The sequence below is a fragment of the Caenorhabditis remanei genome, chromosome X (assembly GCF_010183535.1).
Source record: "Caenorhabditis remanei strain PX506 chromosome X, whole genome shotgun sequence".
Lineage (NCBI taxonomy): Eukaryota > Metazoa > Nematoda > Chromadorea > Rhabditida > Rhabditidae > Caenorhabditis > Caenorhabditis remanei.
Genome location: NC_071333.1, coordinates 7,087,435 through 7,109,631, shown reverse-complemented (window position 1 = coordinate 7,109,631; position 22,197 = coordinate 7,087,435). Strand labels below are relative to the sequence as shown.

The following is a 22,197-nucleotide window of genomic DNA, read 5'->3' as shown; positions in this document are numbered from 1 at the left end:
CTTGCAAAACCGGGGAAACTAATAGCGTGAAAAGTTGCAAAATAATTGCGAATCGGGAAAAGTGTGAAAAGATGTACACGCAACAAGTCACGTGAAAGTTGCGTGTGGATTGAGAAAAAACAAACAGAAAATGATAGAGAAAGGAAGAGTATAAGGGAAAGGGGACAATTGAGAAAAACGTGCTCAAGATCTGATGAAATACACGTTTTCCGTAAAGAGGAAATACTGCAAAACTTATTAGCCAGCTTCGTTATACGGAGGTAATCCTAATTTGGATTGAAATTCATAGTTTACGGGAGTTACTATAGTAACCAAATGATAGAAATCATATCATCCGATAAAATAATTTTTCGTCCATAGAATTGTTAAGAAAATCCACTGCATTGGTAAAAAAGAATTTTGTAATCAATCTTTTTCTCTTTCACAAAAGTTCAAAATATTCCTTTTGGCTATAATACAAAATCAAAATAAGGGGTCTGAAGCTGGAAGACCTTTGATTTCTTGGAAATCTATTCTGACTTCTATAACGACTTGTAGTGTCTCGGCTAGTCAAATTAGTTAAATCTATGAAAAGATTTACAATTTCTGTAACTTTTGTCTTGTACTTTTGATACATTCTTGTAAAATTCATCTTCTTCATAAAAATCTCGTAACTTGAATTAATACTTTTTACAAATCTTTCAGTAATGATTTCAGCAAGAAATTGCCATTGAAATATTTTAAATTTCATGTGAGTTATACAATTTCATGTATTTGATTTTCATATGGCAGATATAGATCTACACAAAGTTGAATAAAATGAAAGTGTATGTCCAGACAAAGTTTAGAAAAACATATTGTTGGCCATAGACACCTCGAACATGAATCTTTATCCACGTATCCATGCGTTTTTTCTGTTCGTCACACCTTCGTTTGCTAATATTTTGTAAAGATGTCACGGAAAGGGTCGAGATAGATATAGAAGACTGTATTAACCATTCCATATAGCTTTGTCGGAAGAAGAACATGAAAATTAAAAAAGAAAACTTAGAGGGGCAAAATCGGATAGATTGAAACGTCAAAGATTAACGTGAAGGAAAACGGTGGAAAGTGAAGAAAAAAGATGAAGGGAGGAAGAAGGCTGATGACTGAACGTCACCAAAACTGCGGGATTGAAGTCGACAAAACGTGTAACCTTTTCTCATTTCGACGGTTTCGTCATTGACGGACCGGACCGACCTGCGTGTGTCCTTTTCATCCTGCAGTTATCGAACTACTGTAGCTGTAGATGCCTGCCGTTGTCGTCATCACAGAGGGGTCCACTTCACTTTTTGTCACCCATACACTATCTAGTCGTCGTTTGTTGTTACCAGGAAAGCAAAAACAGCAATAGAAAAAACACCAATGCAAGAAACACGTACAGAACGTGTGACGTGACTTGTTGTGTTTTGTTGTTAGCTGTTGATGCGTGTTCATTTACCACAAGAGGAAACTACCAGTTGTAATTAAGAATATGTAGAAGGACAAGCAAGAAAACAAGGGACAAATGAAGCACTAGTGAGGACACACGTACGGTTGCATATTTGTAATCAAAGAGAGTGAAGCTAAAGGTACTTGAAGAGATTTTGTAAAATGGAGAAGGTAAGAGTTCTTATGTCTTGATGTTAGAAACATATGAACTGAAACGGAAAGTGTATACATTGACATTTTGAGGAATTCAGAAAAAACGAGCGTCGGAACAGAAAGAAACAAAAGGGTAATTGTGAGCGGATAAGGGCCCCGCTAACATAAAAAAAGAAGATGAAGGACGTGCACAAAATGGAAAAGAGCCGAACACGCGTGGACGAAAGGACGTGTGTTTGCTTATCACGTTTCGCATCGCCCCCCAACGCGTGAACCCCACCCCCTTGCTTCTCATCGTCCATCCTTCTCGTTCTCTCAACCACACGCTCCTCTTTTGTAAGCCTATATTTATTTTATGGAATGTCAAACCAGCGACTGTACACCTACACCTGTTTGAACTATAATCGTCCATCAAAATGACTGAATTTTCAAAAGATGAGAAGGAGAATACAGTTGGAGACGCCGGGGAGAAACTTAGAAGTGGGTGGAAAACTGTCATTGATCACTGCTCAAGGACTTCGATAGAGGGAAAATGAAAAATGGTGATCTACCCCAAAAATAATAGAACGATGTGAACCCTACCGACAATGAGGGACAGTACTAAAATATGAAAAATATCAGCGTTCATCCGGTAATCTCTTGGATACTGAACTGTTTTTAAAATGTTTGAGTTAGGATATTCTTTCACAAAATGTTTTCTCGGAAAATCAAAGCGTTCTTCTGAGATTGTGTTGTAGTCTTTTCTGTTCATTTTCATGTAGTTTGTAACGGTTTATCTTACAAAGGAAATCATATGTAATACCAGAGCTGACCTGTTTTTCGTGAGCTGTTTGATGAATTGGAAACTTGATAACCTCAACGTTTTTATGTTGGAGTTTTTTTGTACTTTATTTTGATTAATAATGATTGGAACATATCATATAGAACTACTTTTCATCTTGTGTGAAAAGCAACGTGATCTTTTTGTATCTCATCTTCAGACCACCCAATCTGTTTCTGTTTTTTTTGTTCACTGTCACCTACATCGTCTGACGTTGAGAACCCGATGTTTATCACACCAGTTCATTTCTTCCACCGTCCAAACCATTTTTTAGCTGGGTATTTCCGTGAAAAGCCACTTTTAAGGAATGTCGGTTTCCAATCGGAACTCTATACGTCTTCCCATGATTAGATGATAAATTACGACCCTGCGTGAGAAGACAGAGAATGAATGATAGTATAGGTCATTGATGTAGTTCGTTGTGATTAGGTGATTTATTAGGGCAATAAGCAAAGAAGCTACATGAGATATGAAAAAGAAGCAAAATTACAGTATTAGGTCAAAAAAGATGACTCATCGACATGCAGGTACCACCGGGATGCAAAAGAGGTAAACACAATAACTTTAAAGAAATGGCAATATGTTATTTGAAAAAAAAACCTCCAATTATTCCTTGCGCTTTTTCTTCATGGACAGACAGCTCCATTGCAAGTTCGGCTTGTCATCGAGCAGGTGTTTTCCCGGATGTGCCAATGTGTGCTGCAGGATTTCGTTGAAGGTCACCGGCTTCTCACATTCAGGTTGCTCTCCTTGTAGAATCACTGTGCCTCGGAGGGACTCGAACAACTGAATGATAGCGTTGTAATAGATTCCACTCTTGAGCCAAGAGATTCTGCTCATCCGAACAGCAAGTCTGCCATTTCTTTCACGTCCAAACTTTGCTGTCCCTTTTTCAGCAAACAGGTCTGGGGTGAGTTTGCTCAACAGCTTGATATGATTCTGGCTGAGATCCATGTTGCGATGCAGCCCATAGCAGCCTGAAAATCATGAAGATTTTAATCCAAAACCCGTAGAAAAGCATAATTGGAAGTTCTTGATAAGTTGTACTGAAACAAATATTCATAATTATTGATGATTATTTTCGGTACTACACAAAAACCGGCGGATACTTTAACACACTCCCAGATAGACTTGTTTTTTACTATGTGTTCCATCAAAAGACTTTAAAAAATATTATAGCAACCCACCTTCAAATGCATATTCGATATCATAATTCTTGAAAGAGAACAAAAGTTTGGTGTAATCTGCTAGAAGAGTTGCAGGCTCCTTCATATCCTCAGTAAATGGGACGGTTATCAGTCGGCCTCTTCCAACACATAATGAAAACTCGTCTTTTTTGATTGAAAATTTGTTCTTTCTTGATTTGTTGTCAGCATGAGCAACTATAAACTTCATCAATTCCGGACAACGCATCAAGTGACTGTCGGTAAAGTCGGCAAGAGATTCTAAACAAATTATTTGATTTTGAATTTTCAATACTGAAAGAAGTTACTCACTTCCTTTGACCAACGGTTTGATTCCATCGTAGAATTCGGAAAAATCTCCGTTTTTGAAAAGCCATTTGATGCACAAACAAAGGAGTGTATCTGGCTCTCCAGGATCAGCATCTCGGAAGTATGCTCGAAACTGTTTGCTGGAGGCAGATGATAGTCCAACAATGGAATTGATTAGGTAACTGATGACTTCTTCAGCTTGGGTCATTTATATTCTAGGGACCTAAATTAGAAGTTGTGAAGAAAAAAAAGAGGCTATTGAGAAAAAGAGAGAGACCGAAGTAAGAGGGAGCATTAAGAGAAATAGAAGTTGACAGAAAATGAGAAGCAGTGAGAAATGTATGGGAATGGAACGAAAGCAGACTTAGAGCATTACTACGAGAGATTTCTGAAAAGCCGGATAAAGAAAAAGACAGATCGGAAAATAAGGAGGCTGTTTTTGAGAAAAAAAGAAAGAGAGAGAAAGAGAGAGAAATAATGCTTCCGTTGAATTATGCAGACGCATTTTTTGTTATGGTATAACAGAAAACATAAAATGAATTATAATTTGCACAAAAGAACAATAACTTTGTCACTCTCAATTAGGTTCTGGTAAAGATCTAAAACAGAGTCAGTACATTTGCTAAAGTACATGGTGAACTGCTCTACATCGTGGGTGATGAAAAAAGCAATATCCTTTTAATTGTGTTTTAGTCGGCGACAAGACACATTAGTGTCCTAATAGACTCTGAATTGGTCCCAGCTGCACATTCGAGAAGACGTGTCTTCTAAACCAAAGCAGACATTTTGAACAAATTAGGAACATTTAGAGGTTGGAATGATAGCACTTGCAGACTACTTGAGGATTAAATGAGGTAGGGGTGTGGAAAATACCAAATTTGGATTTGGTTTGGAAGCTTCTTCTTATATTACAGTTTAGACGTCACAAGAATGGTCAGAAGTCTCTAGTTTATTGAAAGTTGAATGGTATCACATGGACAAGTCTCGGAAAGTGTGTATCCGTTTTGAGTAAAAATATGTAAATTTTACAAAAGTTGCTCGAAATCACTACATTAAAACTCCATTGGTTTTCAGGTTTTAAAAGGTTAATAAAGGTTTTTACTGATAATTCGAAAGTTAATACTTTTTATTGCAAAATCTTCTCTTGAATCAATTTAATTTTCAGAAATAAAAAAGATGTCGTGGTATCATTTTAGAACAATTACGCCTGTCAAAGAGGAGTAATTTTAAACAATAAAGTAAATGACGCTAAAAAGGATACGATTTTCTTCTTTCTTTCGACAAAGGAACTCAAAGAGTTTATCGAAGGTTAGATTTTTTTTGTTTCCAAGAATCAGTGTTTCAACAAAGTGAACAACGACTACTGGCTACAGGCCACAAAATTGAAGAAATAAGAACGCTTCTTTTCCCATTGTTCAACATTTGATCTTTCTCACCTCAATCACTTTCTCTCTTCTTTCCGCTGACACAGAACATACTGTCATCTTTTTTTTAAATCTCAAAAATGTATAGTTTCTCACTGAAAAATATCACCATGCAAGTATCTTTGTCGCACTGAAACTGAATCTTACTAATAGTTTTTCACAATAGTTTTCAATTTGTTTTTCTGCAAGCTTCTTCTTATCAGTGTCTGATTTTTTTCTAATTATGTTAAAATTGAACGTATCTCAATAATCAGCTGAAAGTAAGCCAAATGGAATACTAAATCATTCAAACTACAAGCTTTGCTCTGAATAAAAACCGGTTGATCTGCATAGCAACTACAACAAGGCCAAAACTCAAAAACCTTGAAAAACTACCTGTTAATCTCCAAAAAAGTTTGCGCCAACAAAAAATGAAACAGGCTGACTGATAGAAACAAGACAAAAAGTGAAAGCAAAAAGAGAACTGATGCTAGAACGGAGGAGAGTGAAAAGAAGTGCCAAATATCTTTTTGAAGACATTTAAAAATAGTGTGAAGGCGGTGAGGAATGAGACAAAGTAGGAGGGTCAGACGAAACAACGTTGAAACAACTGAATTGGTTGTACATGTCAGATAATGGAAGTCAATTACTCAGAATTTAAAAAAACGGTTTATGTGGAAATTAAGAACAATTGTTCTCGAAATTTAAAAATCTAGTATGAAAAGCGTGAAAAGTGACAGAGATTCTATAACCACAGATTCTTCACCGTAACTCTCCATCTCGACAGGTTTTTTTGAATTAAATTCACGTGGTAAATAGACGATTTAATATGAATCTCACCTGAAACCTGAAAATTTTCGATTATTACTCTATTAAATAAGCAGTAAAAAGTTTTTAAAGACACGCCCCTCTCCTTCTCTTGTTAGTTGTGCAGTAGAGCGTGTTTGCACTGCAAATGGGAAGCAACCATTTTTCTCGCTTTTTTTCGTATTTTTGTTGCGTTTTCTTGTGAAATCATGTATTTTCTAACAGTTTTGATCAAATAAATATTGTTTTACATGCCGAAATTCTTAATTCTCGTTCAAAAACTCGGAAGATCTGTTCACATTATTTTATTTGTTCTGTTCTGGGTGACCCCCCCCCCCCCCCCCCCAGTCTCCTCTCCGTTGACCCTTTTCCCCGCAAACGACGTTCAATTTATTGATTTCTAACGTGCCGTTTAATTAAATAGTCCATCTAGCTTGTTTCGTTAAATTTCATTATGTGGGAAGTCTTTTTAATTTTATTTCTCGTTGGTCATTACAATTTTTATATTTACAGGAAAAATGACCGAACCCGATGTGATCACTCTAGATGACTCCGATGACGACGATGACGAACTGGAGAGGGACGACAAGGAATACGAACCTACAGATGATGAATATGAGAATCCAGAGTTTATCGAGCTCAGTGATGATGACATGGACACGATTAGCGCATCGATCAATAGAAGATCAACCACTTCGTCTAGTTCCGAACGAGATTCCACACCGGAGAGCAGCTCCGGATCAAAAAAACGACGGGAATTCGGAGGTCTTTGCGATGACAATGATTCCGGGAAATTCCAAAAAAGAATGGCGCAATTGGATATTCTCAATCTCAACCCGGAATATATAATCACCAGAATGGTAACGTCGGAAGAGTTTGGCGACTCGGAAGAGCCCTGGAAAGTTGACAAATCAGTGTGGAACCGACTCCATGAGTAAGTTTTAAGAAAATTATTTTTTCGTGCATGTGAACACAATTGTGTTTTAGCTTCCAAAAAGAAGGCGTTATTTGGCTCCAGAAGAAGACTGATCACCGGAGTGGAGGTATTCTGGCGGACGAAATGGGACTTGGAAAGACAATTCAAGCGGTTGTATATCTTCGATCTATTGCTGAAACTAATCGAGTTCATTACAAGTAAGAATTTAATACAAATTATTCCGATCAACAACAACTGTTTACAGATGTACAGGCCTCGATACAGCTCTTATTGTGTGCAACGTCTCTATTCTATCTCAATGGATCGAAGTTCTCAATGAATGGTTTCCAAAAGTCCGTGTATTCCTTCTCCATAAACATAGCTCAACGGGTCGGAATGAGAATTACGAAAGCGATGTGTTTGAGAAGTTGAAAAGACGGGACCAAGAGTTTCCACATGGGGCAGTTGTGCTGACCACCTACTCCCTCTTCACTCGCTTACAAAAACCTCTAGTAAAACAGTTCTGGCAAGTTGTGATTCTGGACGAAGGTCATCACATTCGGAATGAGGATACAAAGTGTTCGAAGGCTATGCGTCAACTGATGACTACACAGAGGTTTATCCTCACTGGAACTCCATTTCAAAATCGACTTGCCGAGTTTTGGAAACTTGTCGACTTCGTACACCCGGGAAGATTGTCGGACTCGTCAACGTTTCATCGTAACTTTACCCATATCATCAACGCAGGAGCCAATTTGAAGTGTTCACCACAGGCTGCAGCTAAAGCCTATGAATGTCTTGTTGCTCTCCACAGAGCTGTGAAACCACTCATTCTCAGACGTCTCCAAGTGGACCACAAGGATATCCTCAACTTGCCCGAGAAGAATGAGCTTGTGAGTGGTACTAATTAAATTTTTATTTTCCAGTTTCTGTTTTCCAGGTACTCAGCTGCGAGTTATCTCACAGACAACGTCGTCTTTATGAAGAATACGGAAATTCGAGAGAAGTGGCTGAAATTCTTGAGAGACGTCTGAAGCCATTCATTGGGTTCAACAAGATTGGTGATATTTGCAATCATCCGGGCCTCTACAGAGGTGCAATTCCTGGTAGCTCCAAGTTCGGGGAGATCAAACACAGTGGAAAAGTTGCAATGACTTTCAAGTTATTCGACGAATGGTTCAAGGATCCAAAGAATCGAGTCATCTTTTTCACTCAACGACGCAAGGTTGTCTCAATGATGGAGTACTTTTTAGATCAGAATAGGTAGCAATTGGTTACTTACTTTCGACGAATGACGAAAAATTCCAGAATTCGTCATGCATCCCTTACTGGGTCCACCACCGCGGCTGCTCGTCCGAAAATAATCAAGAAATTTGAAGAAGACCCTGACATCAAAGTCTTTCTGATGACTACACGTGCCGGTGGCCTTGGACTCAACCTGACATGTGCCAACAAGGTTATCATCTTCGATCCGGATTGGAACCCACAAGCAGATAATCAAGCGAAAAACAGAATCTATCGTATGGGTCAAGAAAATGACGTGTCTATTGTGCGACTTATTTCAAATGGCACTTTGGAGGACCGAAAATTTTTCAAGTGAGTTCTTATATGCATGATTTGTTAGAAACTGAAAGGATTCCTTTTTTCAGGCAAGTCCAGAAAGAGATGCTTGCCGCCCAACTCCTTCACAATGCCGACGTTGAGCATGTTATTCCGAACAACACGTTACACGATCTGTTCCGATTGAAACCAAAAGGACTTGATGGATCAGAAATTGGTGTTTACATGTCAGGAGAAATTGCTCCAGATAGTTCACTGAGGAGGAACAGCGAAAACAAAAAAGAGCGAAAGGCAGAAAGAAAGATTGCTAAGAAGAAAATGGTATAAATTAATAGTTTTTAATAAGCATAATAAACGTATCACTTTTACAGAAAAACAAGTTGGAGGGATTTGAAGATAAGCAACTGCTGTTGTCTCTTTTTGACGATAAGAAATTGGTGGCAATGCGAGAGCATTCAATCACAGTTCAAAACTCGGCCACAATGAATCGAATCGAGAAACAAAAGATGCGAAAAGCGGTGGATGACGCAGTTGGGAGCTTACTCCACACGTGAGTAATACATTTTTATTCACTTCAAATTTCTTCTTTAACACGATTCATTTTCAGGGAAGGTCGTCTTGCACACACTTGGAAGCAAGAGTTCCACAAACAACTTCGGTGTTCCAAAAATCCAATCAAAAGTGACTACTTTGTGGAAAAAGAACAACTGGATTCGTACTGGGAAACTGTCCATTCCCAATTCCGTGCTAATGATGACCAAAGAGAGGTTGGTATTGACTCTCACACCACTTCTAACCAATAACTGTTTTGTTTCAGCTTGACCGGCTTGTAGTTCTCGCGAAGAAAATGTTAGTCTACTTAAATGGTGTTCCGGAAGCTCGTGAAGATGCCATCCATCGCATGTTCGTAATTGAAGCCGATCGTTCAAATCCCACCCAGCTGTACTTCTTCAAGGAAATACTTTCCACCTTAGCTCGCTACAATCCAGAAACTAAACTATGGAAAATTCGATCCACATACCGGAACGTGGAAGTGGTGGAACCAAAAATAAGGTTGTCGGAGGAACACCGTTTTGTCGAACGAAAGAAGATTAAACTGGCACCTTCACAAAAAGATCCACATTCTTCAAATGGTCCAAACACCTCGTCGGTCTAAAAATTGTTCAAAGTGTTCTATGTTTTCTAAGTTTTATAATTAATTTTGATCAAGTTCTCGGCCCCGTATACATACTTTTGTCACCGTATTTGTAATTCCCGTAATATTTACATTTCTAGCCAAATTCAAATCCCTTTGCACATATTAGCATGTTATATGATTGTTACATCCTGGTGTTTACTGGGTTCTATTGTTTTTAAGATCTCTCTATGATCTCTTGACTTTTTACTTGTTACCGCTGATCTGGTTTAATGTTATGATATCAATAACAACTATGCAGTTTGATTTATCAAAATCGAATTTTCTCCAGTCTTATTTAAAATAATATCATTTAGATAAGGTACAAATTTGCGAAGCGAGTTGCAGGAAAGATGATGAAAACAAGGCGCTACAAATCTTTGACTCACCAATAAATACACATTTTTTGGGCTATTAAAGTTTCTCTAGATGCATTTGGTTTGTCAATTGCAGATTCAGGTAAACAGTTTCTAAAAAATAATTAAACATTGCTTTATTTCGCAATAAAGGACATAAAATAGTGGCGAAACATTTTGGCACAGAGAACTGGATGTGATGGGAATGCAAAACTGTCAAATAATCAAAGGTACTCGGGAAACAAAACTATAAAACAAAAGCTAGCGGCAAGAATTAACAATTGGGTTCTAAAACGGAATTCGCCTATTAACGGTTCAAGTTAGCGGCCTCGTTGTCGAGTTTTTCACGATGAGCCTGCATGATTTGACGGCAGTGTGCGGAGAGCTCGTCGACGGTTTCGAATTTGGCGCTGTCCACTTCGGGGAGAATATCGATGATGCATCGTCCGCCAGTCAGTTTCAACTCAGACTGATTGTAGAAGTACTTGTGTGTGGAGAAGACGCAAGGGACAATTGGGATCTGAAAATAAAAAAATTAGCAAATAATTACGTAATGTGAATAAGTACCTTGGCTTGTTTAGCAAGAATGAAGGCACCCTTTTTGAATGGAAGCAGAGTGGATTCCGGGTTACGAGTTCCCTCTGGGTAGATCCACACTTTTCTCTGGAAATTAAAAAGTTATTTTTGTAGATAAACCACAAAACTCTTACCTTCTTCTCAACAATCTCGGCGAGTGTGCTGTCAACAGTCTTGTGAGCCTTTTCCTTGCTGAATCGATTAATGTAGACGGATTCACAGAGATAAGCACACAGGTTGAAGCCGGGAAAGTATCTCAGACTTGATTTCAGCATGACGATGCAGTTGACTGGCCAAGCGTATGACATTCCTGCAAAAAAATCACTTAGTTAAGAAGATTTTGGTAAAAATACTTACCAAGAACGTCCAATGCACTCTGATGATTGGCGATGATGATGTATGGCTTCTCATCGTTCAGAATTTCACTGTTTCGGATCTCAAACTTGATGCCCATCGGCCATGTCATCGCTTGAAAGATTTTGAACATACGACTGGAAAATAAGGGTGGCTTCTCAGGTTTTATACTTCATTACAAAAACTCACAAGTGGTTATTGGTAGATTTTCCAAATGGAATAGAAGCGATTCCACCGGCCAATCCTCCAATCATCAGACACAATCCATAGTAGACGGCACGAATGTAGAATCCGATGACGGGAACCTGCGCGAGCAGTATAAGGGCGGCGACGATGAATATAATGGCTGTTATAGTCATGATACCTGCAAAAACATATTTTTTGTTAGAGATATATTAATTCTTCATAAATTGACATGTAAAAGAGGGTATTTTCAAAGAAAATGATGTTAAGAGGCCTAATATATCGATTTTGACACTTGTACATAAACGTTTTCATTTGCCCTTTAACGTACCTTCATGCGCTATTCAAAGTGTTTTTTTTTAATTTTATGTCTTTTTCTACTATAATAATTCCTTTCAGATAGTTTTCTTCAACATCTCTCACATTGAAAATGTGACTGGCCCGTAAATCGACACTAAAGATGGCCTAGGTTTTTCAACCGTTTTTCTGAGAGAAATTCTACACCGTAGAACAAAACTGGGCGAAAAAATCTTAACAAACAAAATAGAGGAAAAAATGCCCAAGAACGCAAGGCAAAACAAAATGAGAAATGACCGAGCGAACGGACCAAAAACGTCTGAAAGAGTTTTTGCGTGTTGGCTAAACAATGCTCGGGCGGGATGACGGAGGGTCGTTTAGATTAAACCTTCCCTTATATCTGCGCACACTATTTTTCTCAATGAACACGGAAAACAAATCTTTTTCGATTATTCAATAAAAATGTTGAAGGAACAAACAATTGTATGTTATTTTTCCAGATTGTGGATTTTCAAAAACATTTTTGTGCTCGTTTAAATTAGAAACCGGTTTCTAATAGTTAACGGTTCACCTAACTTTCCGTTACGTAATTTTCTTAGGGAACATTCCAATAGATACACTGAGAGTAGTGATTGATGTATTCGTTTTGACAACTGATTGATACTATTCGATCACAAATATGAAAACGTTACTTTTGTCGAATTTTCCTAGTTTTTGAATTATCAACGTTTCTAACATAAGCTTCAGTATAAAAAGTTTGCAAAATACATATATAAACTACTAAAGGAATGCAAGAATAGATAAGATGGGCACTGATACAAATGACTTTTGAGATGAGAGAGAAAACGAGAGCGATAAAGTACGTACCCCACTGGAAAACACGTGATGATAGTTGAGGTGATTGATCAGTTTACAACGCAAAATGCAAAGTCTACATGAGGATTTCCGGATATCTTCTTGTTTCTTTTCAGTTGAATTTTGAGTTTTTGGATTTTGATATTTCAAAAAACAAAACAAAAACGATGACTCATTCCTATCTTGTTGACACTTGAAAATTTTTTACTCCAATGTTCAGAGATTGGTCTTTTTCTCACTCTTACTATTTTCATTCTTTCAACCAATTTTCACATCGATACTGTTATTTTCAGAGTTCCTTATGCGATGGAAACAAAATGGTACTGTTTCCTGTTTTGGTTCAGCTACCGGTTCACTTTGGCATGTCTAGCGCACTTCAATTGGTGAGATTAAATTTGAAATGATAAGCTTATCAATGATTCATAGGTGCATGTCAATCTACACCAACTGCGTGTACTTTACGCTATGGAAGAGTTATGATTTGTTGTGGTTTTGGATGCATTTGATCCTCTGCAGTTGCTTCCCACAACTCAGGTGAGGAAAACGGCAATAAAAACAGAACAAAACCCAAAATCTCAGTTCTGACTGAGATATTAGAAAAATTGAAAAATGATTTTTCTGATGAAAGAAATAGAACCACTTTCGAACAATCGACCCATTAATATCACGTGATTTTAGGCCGGAGAACTACCTGATTGTATGGTCAAACTTGATCATCAAAAAGCTCACCAAATATCCAGACTATACTTTCAAGGTATTGCAAACATCAAAACTTCTACTTGAATTGAAATTCTGAGTTTCAGCAACTCTACTATGCTCTCTACACCAGTAATAGGTCGGCCCACTTTACAAAACGGTTGATGTCACGGAAAGAAAAGAAAGGAGTTATTGAGTTGGGTAAGCAGAAAAAAGAATAGACTAGAAACTAAAATAGAGTAACTTCGTTTCAGACTCCAATAGTGATGAAGACGAGAAAAACGAACCAACAACGAGTAGAAGGTGAGTAGAAACTGCGAAATGTGTTATCAGTGTCAAATAAAGCTTCGTGTGTCCTTGTTTTATCAGCAGGAAATTGAAGCGGAAAGGAATTTCAGACAAGTTTGACAATAGTCCTGTTTCAGTGCGGCAAATGTGGATCCGGAAGCTCCAATCCCTTTGAGAACCATCAATCCGGAAAGATCAGCAAAGGCCATACCAACTCCAGTCGTACAGATTGCTGAGGTTGAAGAAGGTTAGTTTTTTTTGAAACTCGGGAAACAATTATCTTCATTTTTCTTTGGGAGCATGATTATATGTCCAATTTTCCAATATTTTTTCTTCTATCAGTTTCGGTCTTCTCTATCTTTCAGACGATGCCGATGAGAACGACGAGCACAACGCCACGGAAACAACACCGCTCCGCCCACCGAGACCATCTCGTCCAAAGTTCGAAGAGCCAGAAGAGGATGACGATGAAGTGATTGAAGTGGTCACTGACGCTGTAGCAGAAGACGGTTGGTGATATGAGACTTCTATGCATTTTTCTGTACCTGTGCTAATCTATCTTTCTTGTTTTGGGGTATTTAATCAGCGGTTGAGTTCAAAATACGCTAATATCAATTGGAATATTTCAGAATCACCAAAAGAGAGCCCAACATCCGAGAAAAAGGATAGCCCAACATCAGAGCAGCCGAAATGGAAATCATACGTACCAAATTCGGTGATGAAGTGAGTTTTTTTGAAAGGAACTTGTTTTTCAAGTGTATCTTTAAGATTTCTACCACGGCAAGAAAGTTCCACACCATCTGTTCAATCCAAAGCATCTACCAATAAGGACATGAGCAAGGAGGTGAATAACAAAGATGGTACCAACTCGACATCTGCAATCGGACGATTCTACGACAGAATCAAGTTCAATAGAACAAATTCGAATTCCTCTACAAACACCAGTCGACCAAATGGTAATTTGATTTGGAACCCCTTTTTATGAACTGAATCTCTATTTCAGAGATAGAAATACTGCGACCTGACTACTCAAATCGCTATGATTGTCATGACAAATCAAAACAAGAATCACAAGAAAAACGCGATAGAAAAGCTCTTCGACACCGTATTCGACACGAACTGAGGATGGCGATGAAGGCAGATGCAGCAAAGGAAAGAGAGTTAGTTTTTTATTTTGAAAGCAGAATACTGAAAAAGATTTTTTAGTCGTAAGAAGGTGACCGACGCAATTGAGCTCTTACTTCAACTTCTTCGAATGATGTCGTCGTTTGCAATGCTCATTGGCACAATCAGGAAAACCTTCATCCCAGCATCATTCAAGTATCTGAAACCAGGCCAGCACGCTTATGACAACTATGAGCTCATAATTTTGTTCCGGTAGACTCAAAAGCCTGTCTTACTGTTCACAAAACAACTTTCAGATGTACTGCCTTTCTCGATATTGCTATGTTCTGGATGAATGTCACCTACGCTTATTGCTTGCAATGGCAACTATGTTGTCGACTTGGTTTCACTCGTTTTGTCTTCTGGGCAATGATTCTTGGCGTGGTAAGTCCTTTTTGACAGGTTCGATGTGTCTTCTTCCAATCTGTCCATCTCTCGAGATATTTAGATAGACATCTTGATACTAAGCAAAGTGCAAAAATGACACATTGAAAAAGAGCAACCCTTTTTTAATTGGCACATGACAATCTGTGTCGTCTTATCAATCTGCAACAATGTGGTAAAATTGTCCTGTTTTAGGTGTCAACGACAGTTATGTTCATCCCAATGACGTACGTTATGAATGATTTGGATTTGAGTTGGTGCCGATTGATGCCCAACACTACCTTCGCGAAGTATCAACCGAGTTGGTGATTGAAAGAGTCCACGAGCTCTTTAATGGTTTCTTAGCAGCTGTCTTGGTTCATTGGCGTCTAGTTTTTCTTTTTTTATCCTCACTCTTTCTCAGTTTTGTTCGCTTAGCGATTCGATTTGTCTCCCTCCTGCCTTTTTGCCTTTCTTCCCAAATATTTCACACAACGAAATGATCAAACATGTTTTTCTTTCTGTTTTTCTCCCGTCAACGGGTCTATGACACCAAATAAATGCGTTTATTTCATGAACATGTGTGGGTTTCGGTTTTTTATTTTGACAAATGCGTTTGAAGGGACAGAAATGAATGGGAGAACTACTGAATCGCACTAGCGAGGTGTATATCACAATTTATAAAAGAAAAGATGATGCGAGAGGTGACAAGTTTTTGTTCGGTGTGGGTCCGAAGACATTCTACAATAAATCAAGGGGAGGAAGACCAGTATCACATAAAATTAGATTGGAAGGAAGAAGACGTTCCTTTCGGCGGCATTTTGACAAATTACCATCCCATCTTGACGTAACGGATGATCTCGAAGACAGCTGAAAAGACACACGGTTTTTGACTAGAAACTACATTATGAGTACTATCTAAGCTAACGATCAGAACTAAAAAAAAACACTAACCAGATCCGCAGACAACAAAGACGAAGAGTCCGATGAGCCATGGGGCGGCTGGGTACTTGTCCTCGGCTGGCTTCAAACTCTTGGCGACGTTTCCACGGTTGTTCACATTCTTAGAGAATTGCTTGTTAGCAAGAGCCATACGTTGCTTTGGGGCCATGTTGAGAAGTTTGTGGAGTAGTTGGTTCTGAAAGAAAATAATGTTTAGAAAGAATCTTTGAAAATGAAGAGACACGCGGAACGTGATAACAACGTGCACAAAGTGAAAAGTTCAATAGAGAAAAGAGAAAAGAGCTGAGCGGCGGTCAGGTCGCGTCGAGAAGATAGAATGGGAGGGAGAAACAATGAATGTAGGGCGAACAGAGGCCACGCGATGCGATGCAGCTGTGGAACCGACCGACGCATCACACCCCGACAGACAAGCATACGGTAAACGACGAAGCGGGGCGTCGATGTGCGTCGAACTGCAAATACGCTTGCCGGACAACGCCCAATTCTCCGAAAGCGAAAGATAGAAGAGTGAATGAAGAGATGTTGCATTAGAGAAGGACGTAGATGTAGAGACGCAGAAAAAAAGGATGGATAAACAGAGAAAGTCAAACACATATGATGTTTTTTCGGTGACCGAACGAGGAAGTGGAAGAGATGAGAAAGTTAGATAACTGTAGTGAGGAGATTAGGTTTAGTTGCGATGAAAACCGGTGAATGGAATGGGAAGGAAGTAGTTATTTGGAAAAGCGTTTGTATCAAAGACGAAAAAAGAATGTTGTAAAATGTCAACTTTTCAACATCTATGCAATCTAAAAACATTGAAGAAACTGCGTTGACAGAAAAATCTGAGAACTAAGAACAATTGAAAAAAGTAATTATTTAGTCCGCAGCAAGATCCATACTCTATGTCCTATCAACACAAAGCATGTTTTTTCAAAAATATCTGGAACATCACACCGGTACAATTTTTCACTCTACCCAAATCAATGCTTTCTAAAAATAACACTGAATTTAGTAGTATTTACAGGTACCCAAATGTCAATTTTTCTATTCCAGATGCCCAAATTGCATAATCAATGCCTCCACTGTAGTCAAATCCAGTTTAATCATTCGATTTCTCTGCGTCTTCTGTTTTTCCTACGTCTTCTAGTGATAACGTACAACAAAAATGTCAAACGACTACATAGTCACGTTCACGTTTGTGAAAATGATTTGTTTTTCCGGAAATCCTACATACTTTTTGAATATATGTGATTCGTTTTGCAGCAAAGTATACTACATACCGCACACCATAGTTTTCTGATATGCTTGTTAAGACAGTTCATATATGTTGAATCGTAGTGTAGTCCAACTATCAAATGCTATCACTTCAGTTCTCCCCCTCCGCTTGTTGTTATCATTTTCCTTGGTTAACACGTACCGTCTAATGTAGTCAAAATTCTTCAAACACTATTTATTAGCACTTTTCAGTATTCAATCCTTCACATTTCGAAAGTTTTTGTTTAGGTTTATTTTTGAAAATAGTTTATGTATCGTATTTTTTCTTTTCGTTTTATATAACCTTAATTTTTTCAGATTCTATAATGAGTCGTTGGATACAAGAAGGTGACAATGTGGATATTACGAATGAGCGTAAGAAAGGAACGTTTGATACAGAGAGACTATCTGCGTGGATTCATGGAGGAACTGATGTTTTGAAAGTGAGATTATTTTGAAATTTTCCTAATTCATTTATCTTTCGATCAAAAATAATTTTCCGTTATAGCGTCGTCGTGAAATCTTGGAGTTTGTGAAATCAGTTGATGACTTCAAAGATCCAGTGCCAATCGAGTTCTTGTCTCGTGAAGAACGAATTCTCAATAATGCTCGGAAAGTTGTAGCAATGACGGATAACACCGACCAGATTGATGGATCTGACTTTTTTGGAGAAGGAATGTATTATCAAGCGTGAGTTTTCAAGAACCTCCTCTGAAATTCGTAAATAATTTTAACTTTTGTTTTCAGATTGACAATGGGACGTGATTTACACGCTATGTCTCTTCACTACGTCATGTTTATTCCAACTCTGCAAGGTGAGACCTCATTCTTTTGCCAATACGTTTTCTTTTCAATTGTCTAGGACAAACTGATGATGAGCAACTGGACGAATGGCTGACCAAAGCGATTTCACGTGCAGTTGTGGGAACTTATGCCCAAACTGAATTAGGACATGGTACCAATCTGTCAAAACTTGAGACCACTGCCACTTATGATCCGGCTACAGAGGAGTTTGTTTTGAATTCTCCAACAATCACCGCCGCAAAGTAAGAGTATTGAAATTGATAAGAGACTAGTGTAGTTTTGTTTAAGATGGTGGCCAGGTGGCTTGGGAAAGTCGTCTAACTACGCTGTGGTCGTCGCACAACTTTACACAAAAGGAGAATGCAAAGGACCGCATCCGTTTATTGTACAGCTTCGTGAAGATGATACCCATCTTCCATTGAAGGGGATTCGTTTGGGAGACATCGGGCCAAAACTTGGAATTAATGGAAATGATAATGGGTTCTTGTTGTTTGACAAAGTCAGAATTCCAAGAAAGCATCTTCTCATGAGATATGCCAAAGTGAAGCCAGATGGTACTTATGTGGCCCCAGCTCATTCCAAGCTTGGATATGGAACAATGGTGTTTGTCCGTTCCATCATGATCAAGGATCAATCTACCCAACTTGCTGCTGCTGCGACTATTGCCACAAGATATGCATCGGTTAGAAGGCAAGGAGAGATTACTCCAGGGTAAATAACATTGAATAAGTCTTTATATTAAAGTTGTATGCTTTTAGAAAAGGAGAAGTCCAAATCCTGGACTATCAAACTCAACAATTCCGTGTCTTCCCACAATTGGCTCGTGCATTCGCATTCATGGCTGCAGCTACTGAAATCCGTGATTTGTACATGACTGTCACGGAGCAACTAACTCATGGAAATACTGAACTTCTTGCTGAGCTTCACGTTTTGTCGTCTGGACTGAAGTCTGTGGTCTCTTGGGATACTGCTCAAGGAATTGAGCAGTGCAGATTGGCTTGTGGTGGTCATGGATATTCCCAAGCTTCTGGTTTTCCAGAAATTTACGGATATGCTGTCGGAGGTTGTACATATGAAGGAGAGAATCTTGTTATGCTTCTTCAAGTTGCAAGGTAAGAAATATGAGAAATTGTTTTTTTTTTCAAGCAGTTAAATTTACAGATTCCTTATGCGTGCTGCTGAAGAAGTTAGAAAAGGAACTGCTAAATTAGCTGATATTGGAGCGTATATTGGTAGAACTGGAGCGAAATCTTCTCGACTGACCACTCATCACCATTATACTGATGCTCAACTTGTTGAAGACTTGGAACATGCTGCCAGAAAACAAGTCTTCCGTGCCTATGATCGTTTGAAGAAAGCACAACAACATTTGAATCCAGAAGATGCTTGGAATTCAGTTTCAGTGGAACTCGCTAAGGCTTCTAGATGGCATGTCCGTGTTTACCTTGTCAAGAATTTCTTGCATAAGGTCTCATTGGCTCCACAAGACCTGAAATTTGTTCTGGTAGATGTTGCGAGACTCTATGCTTATGATATTATCACTTCTTCAATTGGAGCATTTTTGGAGGACGGATACATGACATCTAATCAGATGAATGAGATCAAAGAGGGAATTTATGAGTATGATAAACTTAGATAATGCGAGGACACTGAAATTAATTTTCAGATGCTTGGCTAAGATCCGTCCAAATGCAGTTAGTCTGGTGGACAGTTGGGATTACGACGACAAGGAGTTGAAGTCAGTTCTAGGAAGACGTGATGGAAATGTGTATCCAGCACTTCTCGAATGGGCTCAAAACAGTCAACTCAACAAGGCCGAAGTATTACCATCACACACAAAGTATCTTGGTCCAATGATGAAAGATGCTCGTTCGAAGTTGTAAATACACGTTATAATCTTTTTTTGAAAAATGTAAAGGTTGAATCAAATAAATATTAAATATAGCAGTTGGAAGTTTTAAAAAGTTCAAAAAAACTAACACGTAATTTCAAAAAATAGAACACTGTCAGATCTGAACATCAATTATGAAAAATTAGCTACAGATTTTACAGTATCTTAGATGAAGCAGTCTCAAGAAAAAATAATTTTGCTGTCCAGAACAGGAATACGGTGTTAGGTGCAAGAATGTATCACATACTACTGTTTTACTGCGACTAACTCGTAGTAAACAGCAAAAAGAAAAAAATATAAGAGAACGGAAGTTTCAATTTACGAATGAAACTGAGAAAAACGTATTCCCACACTTGAAAGTGATAATTCTGAAGAAGAAAAAACAAAACACTGACGGATTAATAAGGCCGCAGTCAAATGATACGATGCACTCCAAGGATGATGAAAATGCCTATTGTTTTGGTATCACGTTCATTTTACGTTGGAGTTGTGAAGGTGGCAGTATCTTTTTTTAATACTCGTGGTTTGTTGTCTTTTCGCTTATACTCTAATTCTAACATAAAATTTCATGTATTTTTCCTGTTTCCAGCATGGGAACATAAAGATGGTCAAAGTTTTGAAAACATTACTAACTCAGATTACTTGCTTGATAACTTGAAATGAACATCAAGCAAAAATTTTTGGCTATGTTGGGTGGGTGGTTCAAGTATTCTTAGAAATTTTTCTCTCTGGCGTTCTGCCAACAAATAAAACAATAATCTTGATTTGACCATGTGTAGCGTATTAAAAGGAATTACAGGTTGGCACGATTGACCTTTTTAGAAAAAAACACGCCAGTTTTTCTTCTGAGTTGTTAGTATTGTGTTCTGCGTCCACTACATATTCCGCAATTCAAACAACACCTATTTTTCAGGTCCAAACAAAATTTTTTTTTCTTTATACCGAATTGTGAATCATGCAGAAAATAGTACTATAGGTGGAACCGAGTATTACCTTTTCTGCTTTTATACATTTCTGTCCGCCTAAAATCCATATTGTTGGAAACCAAGTAGAGTCTAAATAGTTTTAGGTACTTTTTACTTCTGCCAAAGTATACTCTGTTGCAACAACTGCTAGAAGGCAAACATTTGTCTGTGATCAGTAAAATTGTACTGTATGTTGGGAGAAAGTAGATCAGAAAATGAGACGATACACTTACGCATTTCTGTGTATGGTGTGCTACTATCTGAATTTCAAGGCCAAACGGAAAAGCTTTAACAGCAAATAAACATGGTTGTAGATCCATTGAAAAGCATAAACATGTCCCCGATTCTTTTTCTTTTCCTAATGTCGTATTCTACCGTATTTGCGCATGAATAAAGAAAATCAACAAAATTTTCTTCCTCTTCTCCCTATTTTCCTCAACAATTCAATATAGACCTCAATTCATAAACAACTCACCTTCTGAAAAGAACTATTAGACTTTTCGTTGCTTACTTTTCTCTTTTTCCTCGAAGTGATTTCGATTACTCATTGACAAAACTACTTCCTTGCAATTTTTGTTGATGTTGACCTCATAGTCTTTTCGTCTCATTCATTGGTCAGCATCATGTATTTACACAAACTGACCACAGACTTTGTTCTGCTCCCGTTTTTATTCCTTGCTCCATCGTGTACTGCTTCTGTGTGTGCTTTTCCATTTTGCGATTTCCGCAAAAACCTAATTCAGTCTTCCGCCTATTCTCATTTGTTAAAACGTGAATACTGTTAGGAGTTACTTTTTTGTCCAAGTGAGTTCTAAACTTCCTTTATAAATCTTTCCTATTCTCAAGTTTTGGGGAAATGTTCCCAAATCTTTCTATTCGCACTCTCACAGTTTTGAGACACTTGCTACTGTATCCATCAAGAATCATATTGATATGTTGAGCTATACTAAGAAACTCTGAGATTTTAATTAAGTAAGATCTAAATAAGATTTGTTCCCAAACAGCCTACTTCCCCATCAACTGAAACATCCCAGATGTTATACATATAAGTTTTGTTTTCAGTGCCAAAATTAAAACTTAAAACATACTTTCTGTCTATGTGTGTCTTTACTTCCCTTGTAACGGTTATTTATTTTCTTCATTTTTTTGTTCGATTTCCATGATCTTCGACTTCCAAATCAAAACTTCATACAGCAAACTCTATAAATGGGTTTGAACAATACTACGACAAATAGAAATGTGTTGTGCCCTACCAAAAACTGTGTGGTAAAAGTCAATTTTATTTCTGAGTCAATCCGAACAACTCTATCTTCTAAAACTTCTGTACATATTGACACTGATGCGGGCGGTGGCAACGTGAGTGTAGCGTGGTAGGGCACATTTCGGATGAAATCAAAAAGTGAATCGAGAGCATTTGTTAGTTCAAAGTTT

The 22,197-nt window shown here is 38.0% G+C and overlaps 6 protein-coding genes across 6 annotated transcripts; 3 read left to right on the top strand and 3 right to left on the bottom strand.

The window, feature by feature from the left end:
• Nucleotides 1-3,028: 3,028 nt before the first annotated feature.
• On the bottom strand, nucleotides 3,029-4,123 carry GCK72_023357 (uncharacterized protein; the record flags this gene model as incomplete). Its single annotated transcript, XM_003106710.2, has 3 exons — nucleotides 3,029-3,399; nucleotides 3,610-3,867; nucleotides 3,919-4,123. The coding sequence occupies 3 exons, from the start codon at nucleotides 4,121-4,123 to the stop codon at nucleotides 3,029-3,031; spliced, it is 834 nt and encodes a 277-aa protein (XP_003106758.2).
• Nucleotides 4,124-6,643: 2,520 nt separating this feature from the next.
• On the top strand, nucleotides 6,644-9,757 carry GCK72_023356 (uncharacterized protein; the record flags this gene model as incomplete). Its single annotated transcript, XM_053735359.1, has 9 exons — nucleotides 6,644-7,059; nucleotides 7,113-7,259; nucleotides 7,307-7,934; nucleotides 7,982-8,304; nucleotides 8,350-8,637; nucleotides 8,691-8,922; nucleotides 8,973-9,151; nucleotides 9,209-9,368; nucleotides 9,419-9,757. 9 exons carry the CDS (start codon nucleotides 6,644-6,646, stop codon nucleotides 9,755-9,757), a joined length of 2,712 nt encoding a protein of 903 aa, XP_053578925.1.
• A 681-nt stretch (nucleotides 9,758-10,438) lies between these two features.
• Nucleotides 10,439-11,420, bottom strand: GCK72_023355 (uncharacterized protein; the record flags this gene model as incomplete). Its single annotated transcript, XM_003106659.2, has 5 exons — nucleotides 10,439-10,651; nucleotides 10,699-10,794; nucleotides 10,842-11,017; nucleotides 11,065-11,198; nucleotides 11,251-11,420. The coding sequence occupies 5 exons, from the start codon at nucleotides 11,418-11,420 to the stop codon at nucleotides 10,439-10,441; spliced, it is 789 nt and encodes a 262-aa protein (XP_003106707.2).
• Nucleotides 11,421-12,826: 1,406 nt separating this feature from the next.
• GCK72_023354 (uncharacterized protein) lies at nucleotides 12,827-15,237 on the top strand (the record flags this gene model as incomplete). Its single annotated transcript, XM_003106643.2, has 12 exons — nucleotides 12,827-12,930; nucleotides 13,075-13,150; nucleotides 13,200-13,293; nucleotides 13,347-13,395; nucleotides 13,518-13,627; nucleotides 13,746-13,889; nucleotides 14,010-14,103; nucleotides 14,149-14,336; nucleotides 14,384-14,540; nucleotides 14,587-14,757; nucleotides 14,802-14,928; nucleotides 15,124-15,237. 12 exons carry the CDS (start codon nucleotides 12,827-12,829, stop codon nucleotides 15,235-15,237), a joined length of 1,428 nt encoding a protein of 475 aa, XP_003106691.2.
• Nucleotides 15,238-15,736: 499 nt separating this feature from the next.
• On the bottom strand, nucleotides 15,737-18,982 carry GCK72_023353 (uncharacterized protein; the record flags this gene model as incomplete). The annotated part of the gene is made up of 4 exons (XM_003106731.2): nucleotides 15,737-15,777; nucleotides 15,862-16,045; nucleotides 16,256-16,322; nucleotides 18,804-18,982. The coding sequence occupies 4 exons, from the start codon at nucleotides 18,980-18,982 to the stop codon at nucleotides 15,737-15,739; spliced, it is 471 nt and encodes a 156-aa protein (XP_003106779.2).
• Nucleotides 17,433-19,793, top strand: GCK72_023352 (uncharacterized protein; the record flags this gene model as incomplete). Its single annotated transcript, XM_003106590.2, has 8 exons — nucleotides 17,433-17,549; nucleotides 17,615-17,796; nucleotides 17,854-17,921; nucleotides 17,969-18,152; nucleotides 18,199-18,621; nucleotides 18,669-19,022; nucleotides 19,072-19,530; nucleotides 19,577-19,793. The coding sequence occupies 8 exons, from the start codon at nucleotides 17,433-17,435 to the stop codon at nucleotides 19,791-19,793; spliced, it is 2,004 nt and encodes a 667-aa protein (XP_003106638.2).
• Nucleotides 19,794-22,197: the final 2,404 nt, after the last annotated feature.